The sequence below is a fragment of the Diabrotica undecimpunctata genome, chromosome 8 (genome assembly GCF_040954645.1).
Source record: "Diabrotica undecimpunctata isolate CICGRU chromosome 8, icDiaUnde3, whole genome shotgun sequence".
Taxonomy (NCBI): Eukaryota; Metazoa; Arthropoda; class Insecta; order Coleoptera; family Chrysomelidae; genus Diabrotica; species Diabrotica undecimpunctata.
Window position 1 is genome coordinate 136,846,728 of NC_092810.1, and position 12,674 is coordinate 136,859,401.

Sequence of the window (12,674 nt, forward strand, 5' to 3'; positions counted from 1 at the left end):
TAGCAAAGTTGTAAATAATTTAGGAGACATGTTATCTCCTTGCCGAACGCCTCTTTCAATACGAAAGGTCCCAGTATCTTTATTAAGTCTTACATGATCTATTCTACATTGTGTTAGAGCTTGGAGCATTTTACTTTGATTAACCGTATAAAATGCTTTTTCAAAGTCGACAGAGACAAGTATACGGGGTCTATTATATTTAATGGTTTTTTCATAATTGAGGTTTAAATCGTAACGCGTTTAGAGTTCGAGGATGGTGTTTCAATTAAAAAACTAAACAGGTAGTTTCAAATATATTTATCCCTAAAAGTTTTATATAGAACAGCTTGTAGGTAATAGTACTTTTAGAGGCCTAATAAATTAATCATTGCAAATATAAAAAGGTAATAAATAACAAATTAAAAATAAAATTAGTATACAAACTTTCTAGAACGAACGCTTTGAAAATAAATCAAAGTTTCTGGTACAGTCTAGCAACGCACTACAAATGTCGCAAATTACTTTTACTTTTTTAAAAAAATACTTTTATATACTTTTCAAAGCAACCATTCTAGTCGAACAAACACTAAAAGGCGTACTTAACGAATTAAAAAGCTTTGGAGCTAGCACGTTTGAAACTGGGTAAGTTGGGAAAACTATAACTATTTAAATCACATACGAAGTGGGAAGAAAACTTTTGATTATTCCACTTTTATAACAGTATCTTCAATTAAATATATATATCGTAAAATAAATCTATACTGACTGTTTTATTAGAACTTCTGAATTGCAAATCTATTTATAATGAAAATTCCGGAAACAGTTATTGTCAATAGCAGTAGAATAATCATATAGTTGCGTGATTTCTCTCAAAAATATACCACACCAAACACCGTGCAGTTTTGTAGCAGTCTATATATTGTTAACAACTGTTCTCTACATGTATATAGGTCTAATGGTGAAATAACTGTTTCAGAACATTGTAGAACGCTGTTTCTATAGATATTTGGAACTTTTCGCAAAAAACTCCATCTGTACATTTATAACTTATAAGTGATTTGCTGTTAGATTCCACTGTCATAAGAGAAATTAGTATTACTATCAATATTCAAAACCGTATTCATAAAATCTCGTATAAAATAGTACAGGCATTGAAATTTATGTTAATTTATATAGATTACTAAATGATTTTAGGCACAACAGATAAATCGAATAACTCCTTGCTAGGAAATATATAATAGAATAACATGCAGAAATGTAAAAAAATATATAGAAAAGTATTGAGGTGAAACTAGATGTATAAAAGACAAAGAAGTTAAACATAAGAAATAAACAAACGTAAAGCGTAAAAACAAAGATGTTCGAACTCAACCTAGAGATGAAAGTGAAGAAGACGCATCAACATAAAATAATTAACAAGAGATATGTAAATGGCATCTGATAAAGCAAACATATAAGTAAAATATATAGCATTAATATGTCATTGTATAAAAGACATTAGTCTAGTCGTCGAATAGATGGCGTTAGGTGAGGATAAATTTCTCTCGGTTTTAGTCGAAGAGAATAGTTGGGCTCGAGTCGATACGTTATGGCGTATATTTAAATAGTGCAAAACATACACATAGCGGTATCGTTTCCTGCGACATTTTAAATGTCAGGCGAGTTGTGTAAAAATGTCTATAGCAAAATGGACACTTGTGACGAATTCAAAGAATTTTTAAAGTTGATAAAATGAAATCTTAAGTTAAAGCTGTAGAAAAACAGCGGCGAATCAGGCCAAGACCAGTGGATCGGTCTAAAAGAGATGGCCCTTGTTTTTTGGATGTGAAAGAAGTTATTCACATTGGTAACTTGAAAAAGGGTACAGCAATAACTTGCTTGTACAATTTAGCTCTAATGAGATTGTTTAGATACCGATTTAAGGAGAAAACGCTTTTGTTTGTCACACAAAAACTCTTTTTGTATATATCATATATCAATAATCCACCGTATTTGTCTGATTTAGTAATGTGTGAATATTTCCTGTTCCGAAACATAACAAACAGCTCAGAGGGGCGTCTTTTTACAATAACGATAAGATTAGAGTCGAAACTTCACACCATTTATAGAAGCTCGAGCCAAATTACTTTTTGGAAGGAGAAAACGTAAGAATACCTTCTTTAAAATGGTATAGATGTTCTTTATATATGACTTCCACATAAAAACACAGAACTCGAACTGCTTGAATATTATATAGTAATAGGACTTCTTTAATGGATTGAAATCTAGACATTCTATAGCATAAGAAATGTCCAGGCTTTTGAATCTTACAATGTTTTCCGAGATTGTAGACCGTAATCTGTAATTACTTACTGTTGTTTTCTCTGAAACTGTGACAACTACTATCAAAGACTATGCAAACTGCTAACTTTTACATCTCAAGTATTTCGAACTACTGAAAACGGTATTTTTTGTCACTTCTGTTTTTCATCACTATCGAGAAAAATAAATAGTGTCACAAATCGAAGTTTCAACTGATAACAGTCCTTGTATAAATTAAATATTTTACTTAAAAATCTTTTAAAACCTAACATATAATTGATTTTCAAACCGTTTTTGCACACTTTCTGAGCCAGAAATTAAAATTAATATTAAAATTAAAATATATGAGATTGTGCTAATGTTAAGTAAAGCTCAGAATATTAAAGCTTAATTTAAGGCATTTAAGTGTCTGTCTTATATAATTTTAACTTACAATCTAAGAGATTTAACTATAATATTTTCTGTAATGCATGTTTACAATTACTTCTTCTCACATTTTACCTAAAAATACGCAATACATCACTACGATTACAAATTACAGAAAACAGTACAGTCAAATATATTTTTCACACAATCACCGGTGAAATCTCAAATGCTGGTTTATTTAAACTGCACATATAAATATTATACCAAGATATCTCAGTAAAAATTCGAGCCAGTATGAAATATTTGTAAAATTTTAAAAGTGACAACCGACAGAATCATTTTGGTCGTAGACAGGAGCTAAGTCAATCATTTTTTATGTCGACCTGTGGCTATTTTTGAAATTTACTTGATCAAGACAACTAATTGTTTGAAGTGCTTTAATGTTATTGTATACAGATTCAAATATTTAGTTAAAGCTTTTAGTTTTAATAAGCCGTTCTGTGGGGGGAATATCGGAATAAGTGCTTGGCGGGGGAAGGAGATGGGTAGGGACGACTGGGGAGAAATTCTTGAGGAGGCTAGGGCTGTAAAGCAATTTGTTTGTTTACAATCATTATTAAGTTTATAAACTATGGTTTTCTTCCTTGTGTTTAACATAATTTCAAAAATAGAATAAGTATTACCAGTTTAAATAATTTCTGATTAGCTTAATATTTATACAATATATATAGATAAATAAACATAGCAATCACTCAATATTAAGGTATATGTCAAATGAAAGCCCTCAAGTAGTTGATTAATTTCGGCATATGCTCCAATTCGTTTAGTGAGCAATGCTCAAAATAATCGAAACAAAAAACACGTGTATATATAAAATTTTTAAAATAGGAACAGTTAAATGACGTTTTTGAGATTGTCCAAATATCTTGTTTAAATTTTTGATGATTAGAGTATAATTTGAAATAATTACCTTGCTTTTATAATAAAATTAAATGTATATAAAATATGTCTATATAAAAATATTACCTATTAAAAATAAGGTGATTATTTCAAATGGTATAAAAAGTCTTCTGAAAGAAAAGAAGTCTTCTGGAAACTTTGTTTGTTAAGAAAAATTGGTAAAATTATTTCTAAATTACCTTATTTTTGGCGAATTGGCAAGTAAATCGCAAATGAATACAAATGTTTACGCATTATATTACCTTTGTAGGTTAGTGACCTAACAAGTATTTTTTTATTTTATTGTAAACCGCTTAATAGCAAAATTGGAAGATACGCCGAAACCGATCTGCTAATTGAGGCTTTTTATTTGATCTTGAGTGCCAACTATGTTGATTTTACCACATGAATAGGATGAATATTATTTGTTAGAGAATTTTTCGTATTAACCAGCATTCGCAATATTATAGTTAGGATAAAAAAAAATTTGATATTGGTTCGAAACAAACCGAAAATATATCAACATTTGTCACTCCACAAAATGATTCTTATCTCGCTGTTTCAACAATCACTTAAGTTGTTATATCTTGTAATCCAATTTGCTCAAATTATTTTGATGATGTCTTGTTCCACATACAGTTTAAAGAAAATACGGTGCTAGTTCAAACCGCTACTTCAGTACTTTTCTAGTAACAATTCGAATTGCTAAATTCAGATCTTTTATGTTAAAACTGGTGTCTGGTGTTAAAAGTCACACGAGACGTGAACACATTGTTTAGATATTGAACAGTTTTCGAACCTTTTTGGAATGTGTAGAAATCTGAGTAACAAAAAAGATGTTAATACCAATTATTGCCCTTGACATCGACGAGAGAAAACAAAAAACTATATAAACAAAAAAAAATATCAAAAGAATGTATGACATTCACCTCGTAGAATATGAAAGTATGGAGTTTTCCTTTCTCTATTTATATCAATTTAAAGCGCAGATGTTATAAAGGGAAAACCAAACTAATCGAGAATACAAGTGCTATATTATAGTGCTATAGTATACTATAGTATTATTATAGAAGTAACAAACACTACAAAATACTACCGGAGCACTGTAATAGACAAGTATACCCGGTGATAGATATTGTTAATCTATTAAAGGCTGGTTCTAATTAACCACATGGCAACATAAAACTGTATCTATTGTAGGTAGCTACATTATCATATTTAAAAGTTCTAGTCAAAGATGGCGTTAGATGTATCGACAAATACTTCAAGAGTATTAGAAAATAATCGTACGTTGATGCAAAGCTTAGCGTTGTGGTGATTATAACCTGTTCTTTGAAAGTGTCAGCAGCAAAAGTGAAAAACAAATATCAACTTTATATTTTTATGTAATTACTTTTATTATGTTCTGTGACTAGTCTTGTACACCACAATTTGTTGTTGAATATTTTGCCTTTATGAACTAACTAATTTTAAGCTTCTCGCATAAAACATTCTACTAAATTTATCTGAAAAACTAGACGTTGTCATATGGCAACGCTAGCAGCTAAGCACTTAGCAATTGTATATCTATTATATCATTTACAAGGACCAATCTTGAGGAGGTCTTGTAGATAGCTTATGGATAATGTAACCGTTTTGGATATCAATCTGAAATCTTCAAATCTTTCAACACCAACGGATGAGAACTCTGCCGAATAAGATGAAGGCGCTCTGAGAGACAATTTGACGGGCAATGAACTGTTGGCACAAGTCTTTCAAATCGATCCTCCTTGAGAATAGAAGATGACATAAGGTTTTATGCCCGCAAAGGCCGCGCTTTTATTGTAAGAAGCATGTGCATCAAATGTAAAGTACCATTTCGTTAATTGGTAGTTTACATTCTGGGTTTATAAACTGTGGTTTTTAATTTACGCTTCTTTCAGATGCTTCATCTACAACTGCGGCAAATATCAACGCTGACGGGGGAGTGGGCGTTGATGTAATCTGTCGTTCTGATCCACCACTAATTGATAATCTTCATCGGTTATCCGAATATCTAGAGTATACGAGGAATATCATCAATGATCCATCCGAACGGCTGGAATTATCTGTACGTCTGTTCTCGCACATATCTCATAATGTCGGTAAGAAACATAAAATTCAGACCTTGGCCTATAAACCCCCGACTACAAAGTACCATTATAAATATGGAATGCTGTGTTTGAGTTATTATAGTTGTGAATGGTGGCGTTGCCATAGAGCAACATGTTTTTTTAAGAAATATAATTTTAAAAAATCTGCTTTTTCTTTCCGTTTTATTAAAATTTTTTAAGGATCCTTATTTTATTAAAATAAACCTGCCTTTGACAATTTGTTCTTATAGTCTTTATCCTCATCGTTACCACTAGTAACTTACTAACAAAAAGTGGTTTTTTAGACCATTTCAATATCTATATACCAATGTGGCCATCGTGTTTTGTTCTAAATTGTGAAATAGTTAATGCATAACTTACTTAAGTCTAAATCAACCAAAGATTATTTCTGACTCGAAAATGTTCTACTATATATACATATTTTTGTAGTTTGTATTAAAGATCTCATAAATTTTCACATTCTTAGCATGAATTACTTACAAATAAAAATTGCTTTGATTATTAATTTAAAAAAAAGTAATGTCTGTCTCAAAGAATACCATCTTGGCTTTATTTAAACATTTAGTATTTTATTAAAGTGTGGTAGAATTCAAAAGTAAATTACTTAAATAGAGACAAACAAAAAATGTAGACTTTAAGACAGACACATACAGACAAAGGTAGACTTTGTTACATAAAAATGTGATGTTTTGCAAATTATTAAATTTTGATTTATTACTTTTTATTTTAACAACAGTTAAAGGTTGATATTTTTAAATTTATAGGCAATATTTAAACAACGAAACAGTACTTAAAACTTCTTATCTCTTAGAGTGTACTAAAATGAGATGAATATTAAAAAATAAACAAACTCAGTCGAATAGTAGCAATAGATCAATATTTAAAGAGACATGCCTTTAATACCAATTCATTGCTAAACATAAGTATAAATTATGAATAATTTCAAAAACCGAACAAAACATTCTGTTTATTATATATTTTTTTTGTTTTTACTTATAGAAATGTTGTATATAAAACATATTTTTAGTATTATTCGCTTGTAAGCTTGGACATTTTGATTTCTGTAATCCATCACAAAATTTCAATCGTACGGAAAAATTGTTTTTAAAAATTTGTTCGTGTTACCAGTTAATCAAATCAAAGACAAACGAAAAATTCAACAAATGCACCGAACATAACAATACTGAGTTGACACATAGCTAAAACGACCAAGGAGATTTGTGCAGTAAATTAAAGAGACGATATTCGGTACGATGCTGATCCAAAATTCGTCGTCTTGCTGTATTGACAGAAAACCTTGAACTCCTGAAATAGTCGAGTTCTGGTAAAGCGCAAAATCCCAAATAACTCATTTTACTAATTATGTCTAACATTTCAACTTCTCTAAAATTAGTTTACCCTTAATACATTATAAAATCGTTATAGCAATTATGCATTAACGTTAATATGTTGACAGCTTACAAATTTAAGCTGTAAAATACTAATTGATTTGGCAACGCGGTGTCTTGTCATGCCTGAAGTTGGCGCAGACCGCTGTTTCAGTTATTTCTGTTGTACTGTCACAAAAAGTAGTCTAGCATGTACAGCGATGCGACGTCTTCAGACATCTTGACTTAATGCATTTACTAGCTTAGTATTAATTTTTGCTTTGGTGTGGATTTTATGTATAATATCGGTACCTTAGAATTAAAGCACACAACATTTTTCTAAATTTCACAATTTTTTATTAACAAAGATTTTATATATAAGTAAATTAAACTTCAAACTTCACTCCAGCTTCATCTTATTGCTAACAAATGGCATGTAACTTTAATTTTATTACGGAATTGTAATGAGTGAGTTTTTAAACGACAATATTTCGAAATTATCATTCTACAATTTAGAACACTGTAATTCTAAAGTGGTGATGTAAATCTTAAAGGAAAACTGATAGAATGTAAGGAAACTGATATGTATGCCGTTTAAAAGAACATGAAAGTATATACACAAACAAAAAAGAAATAATTACCGCATCATTCATTAGCGTTGGGAGAACATTGAATATTTGTACACAATTTCATCAGCAAGAAAAAACAACGAGACAAAATCGATTGATACAGTTTAGTTTGATACTTGGTATACACGATTCTATCAGGAATGTACTAAGATGCTATTTCTTGCAAAGCATGATAAAGAGAAAGCATTATAAAGATTTTTACCCATCAATATAGTTTAGCGTCTTTAGTAAACAAGCTTTTCAATAACAATACTTGCCACATACATTTTTCTCTGGTGGTAAGAAAATTGCACCTAGTCAACGATAAGCTTAAATTCAAAGAAACTATAATAAAAATTATGTTCCAATTGTTTCAGGTGAAGTAAATTATACCGTAAATTTTTATGATACAACCACGTGGACTTTATGCAGTCTAGAAATATTTTCGTTAGAGCTTCTAATTAATATCTCTTGTTGATACCAATCGCTTAAAACTGAAGAACAAAGTGAAACGTCGTTGTATATGGCATTATATACATTGATATGTAAGACAATGAAGAAGAATCAATGTAACCTAACACAATATTTTAAATCAAAAAACGTTCGTTAAGCTAAAAAAAAAAAAGAAAATTATAAATACTAAAATATTTCTTGTGTTTTTTCGTTACAGTTGTAAAAAATTAAAGTTTGCACATCTTTACAAAATTAAACAACTTTTCCGTATGAAAAACGCTTTCTGATGAACATTATATTAACTTTATATTAAACCAAGATACTTGGTACTATCATTACTTTCTTTAAACCTACAACAAGCAGTAGAACTGCCACCTCAAACACGTTACGTATATTAACAGTTTAAATAACAATAAAATAATAAAGACGGTTTAAAAATCATCCAGATTTGTTAAGAATAGTTTCAAATGTGGTAGCGCATATAATTATATCGGTAAAAAGGTTTTACTTTCGTTTCGTGGTTTTGCGGCTAAGTTGTTCCTCAGCTGCCAACTTTCCTTTGTAATCCTCGACTATCTCTTTTGCTCGAACCAAAATAGAGAGAGAATTATCGATGAGCTCTTCCCAGCTTTTACAGTAGGCCTCTTGGTCGTACGCTACTGTGTCGGCCATTCGTCGCATTTCGGATGCTTTGACTAAAGTTGCTTCCAGCTCGTCTATGGTTTGTTTATGGTTGTCTAACATATTTTCTTCGGCTACTTCTAGTTCTGATATAAACTGTAACAGAAAACAACACTAAAATTTATATTTGATTTATAGTCGATGAAGTCAACCGATACTCCATCAAAATAAAGCGTTGAACAATCCTAATGTGTTTACAATTTTTTGCTCTCTTCAAAACAGTTGAAAATACTGAATTTCAAACAAAAAAAAGTTTAACGAAAATAAGAACATCTAAAACCCGTTTAGGGCTTTGTTACTGAGACCTACAAAATGGGCTATAAACAAATGTGCCAGATGATATGAACAAGATCCACTACGTGTAAATTCTTGCTTTCTTTAGTGTTATCTTGACTATATTAAAAACGTTTAAAAACGAAATATTACCTGGTGCAGGTTGAGCATTTCTGGTGTCATATCGTTCTCGTTTAGCGACCTCAGTTGCAACAAATCACCATCTTCGTCCTGTTCGTTATCGGATCCACTGTTTGTTTGCAAATCGCCCGCCACTAATTCTTTTACTCGATCAGCATACCGCAGCGTGTTTAAACTGTGTTCGCAAGAATTAACGCCTGGTGAGATCATCGCTATCATGCACGTTCGTGAATTGGTACCCACAAAGGAATCTCTTAGCACCTAAAAACATAAGTTGGTAAATACAAAAATTATTGTAGTATTTAATAATGATTTCTACTGGTACCTATTTGATTAAAATTTATGTTATATACGAAACATTGACAAAAACAAAATGCTCAATGCTTTTCATCGTTTAAATGTTGGAATGTCATTTAAAATTCATTTTTTGCATTCCCGTGTAGAAAATTCGGAGTACAATAACCACATTAATCCGATGCTCGAAGCTAGATGCTCTTTTGAGTGAGATTTGTTAGTAATTGTGGTAGATATGAACATGTAGTTACTCAATTTAACTAAATAACATTTTCCTACCTGAGTAAGTTTGCTAACTCGGAAAGGCAAGTGGGCACCTTTACGACCAAGTGCTCTGATACATTCTTTCAATGCCAATAATGATTTGTTAATTTCTGCACCTTCCATTCTCGTCTGCCTGTTGGCCGACGAAGTATCAGCACCTCTTTCGTTACCAGCTAAATCTATCAGTGAAAACTTTCCGTGAATCTGTAAAAGGAATACAAATATGAAATTAAAATAACAAGAAGTTTTAAGTAAAAAATATATTAGAGTTTCTTTAACGTTTCACATACATATTATGTTCGCAAAAAGTGATATACTTGTAGTTTGCAACGATTTTGTTGCGTTCATAGCGCATGTAGCTTATGTCCAGATGACCCCATGTAGCCCTTTGTTAAAGCAGTCTTGAAAAAAATCCATACTTTCATATCTATAAATTTAAAGTGTACACTTTTGTGGCTGAAATCGAAAATGCTAATTAAGATGGTTCGGGCAAATCGTGAGAATTGGCAAAGAATAATGCAGAAGACTAGTGCTTTACAAGAGAAACTAGAGAAAATGTCAAAAAATATTGGCATACTGTCCATAGAACAGATAAGGATTTGCGAGGGAATATCTTGATCGCGCAATCTACCAAATGATGGAAAAATCTCCTTAAACAGGCGAGAAAGGTTTTAGAAACCACTAGAAACTCACGCAGATTTAGCGATTATGGAAAGAGAACAAATACCATATCTGAGGTAATATCCTGCTGTTTAGTAGACCACGTTGTACTAGTACATAATCTTCATTGGTACGAACTTCACTTTTATGAATTAATACGTACAAATACTGCGAATACGGTAGGGTTCATTTAAATAAGGTTGAGATCAGAACTACGAATTGGCCAGCATATAGACTGGATCTAAATCCCACAGAACATGTCTGTAACGACTTGATTCTGATTTATACTTTTCCATTTAAACATTTTTTAGAATAAAGTTGTCTCCTATTAACATTTCGATCTTTGGAATGTTTTCTTACCCTTAGATCTTCAATAAATCTTTGACAATTTCAATTAATCACAAACAAGTCAATTTTTCCGATCTTTCGAGCAGTGTATGTTCAGTTAAAATATAATGATTACCTTTGACATATTGTTGTTTGACCTTAAATAAATTTGGAACACGGCATGGGATCGTGATGAATTATTGTTCGCGAACGTTTGACCTGATGTGCGTGCTTGGTTGCCTTTTTGAATAAATCCCAGAACTTCTTGGACGTTATTAACTACCTTCTCTTCCAGTCCAACCACCTGTACCTGCTGTTTTCCATCTTCTAATATTCGGAGTTTCGCTTTGTTGTTCAGTAGATCGAAGACTTTACCTAAAAAAAAAATGTTTGCTAAGTACGCTAGGCAAAAATAATTTAATGGAATAGATGAATTGGTTAATAGTTCATAGTTATTTTGATAGCGGTTATTCGTAAACCGAGAAGAAATATAAAACATTTTCAATATTTCAATATTTTTTAAATTGGTTAAAGGTAAATGATACTTTCAATTTCTCTACAGAAAATTCTGTTGATGTAAAATTTCTATCGGCGCGCTTTGGAGCTAAGAAAACTCTCTACCGCTGCTCTGTACTATGACAAGAAATTGGGGAGGGTGACTCATAAATGTAACATGATATACTAATTGCACGAGATGCAAATCAAACAAGCCGTTTATTAATAAGAAAATCAAAGTAATATCAGTGACCTAGCTGTAACTACAGACGTATTCACGGTAAGTTTTAGCAAATTATTTGGTCAACACAATTTATCCGAATTCTTAATTATTTAGCTTCTAGCAGTGGCGTTTCATGAAGGCATCTTAAAAGTATTGTCTACATCGAAATTTGAATTTATTATTTATAAAAACGATTTTATTTATAACTATTTATATTCTGTTTTTTAAGCGTAAACACTCGATCGATAGGAATCTATGGAGAGAGTAACACCGAGTCGCAAACCCCTATCTCTTGTCACACTGCTCATCCATAGACCATATCCGATACACCAGTATATTCTAGTCTTAGTAGCAGACCATTTAGACGTTATTACGTTAGTCTTCTTGTTTTCTAGTGAGGGTTTGAACCACCGATACACTAAGAAGAAAATAGGCATTTATTAGGCAGTAAACAACAAAAAAAAAAGAGATCTGGAGCTCCTCAAGATCTTCAAAAAAAAAGGAAGGTGGGATAATAAATACAGAAGTTTAATACCTTAGCCAAGAGGCAGAAAAAGTACATAAATATGTCGGTATAAAAGAACAATTGAAAGAAAACGTGCAAATACTCAACTAATATCAACATAAAAGGAAAAAAAGTACTAAGAGGAACTAGTAACATAAATAGGGATAAACTGTTGACTCAACAATTAATGGAAGCAAATATTGGAGATCAAGAAATAATGATAGAAGTTACAAAAAAAGCTATAAAAGGACTGAAAAAGGATAGATCTGCGGGGCCTAGAGATATCCCTGCTGAACTGATAAAATGTGGGGCATAAAAATTTGTAGAATCTCTCACTTCACTGCATAAATCAATACTCGTGGCTCGCTTGTTCTTAACGAGCGGAAAAATGGTTATATTTCATCTATTTATAAAAAAGTAGATAAGTATAAGTGTGCAAATTATAGCAGACAGCAGACAAACAGCAATTTGTATGGAAGAATAGTTAAATATCTCATTAAGAACAAATACAAAGACCAAGAGGAAGGAAAAGAGAAACATATGATTCCGACAAACAAACTTTTGAACGTATGATTAGAAACAATATTAATTTCATTCTAATCCTTTTAATGAAATCTACATGAAGAAACATTTCGAATTAAGACTGGGAATATATTACCGCAAAGG

The 12,674-nt window shown here is 31.3% G+C and overlaps 1 protein-coding gene across 2 annotated transcripts in view; it reads right to left on the reverse strand.

Annotated features, from left to right (window-relative positions):
- Nucleotides 1-278: 278 nt before the first annotated feature.
- Nucleotides 279-12,674, reverse strand: part of Klp10A (kinesin-like protein 10A) — a 43,941-nt gene continuing 31,545 nt past the window's right edge. The window contains exons 4-8 of one of the 2 annotated variants that reach the window (XR_011951654.1): nucleotides 10,922-11,160; nucleotides 9,814-10,002; nucleotides 9,253-9,501; nucleotides 5,075-8,922; nucleotides 279-5,044 (exon numbers count right to left, since the gene is read on the reverse strand). Coding sequence is in view for 1 of the 2 variants with exons in the window: in XM_072541127.1 (XP_072397228.1) it covers nucleotides 8,650-8,922; nucleotides 9,253-9,501; nucleotides 9,814-10,002; nucleotides 10,922-11,160 (950 nt within the window). In the remaining variant the exon portion in view is untranslated. Of the gene's footprint in view, nucleotides 8,923-9,252; nucleotides 9,502-9,813; nucleotides 10,003-10,921; nucleotides 11,161-12,674 lie in introns of both variants that reach the window. The other variant, XM_072541127.1, reaches the window with a different exon arrangement.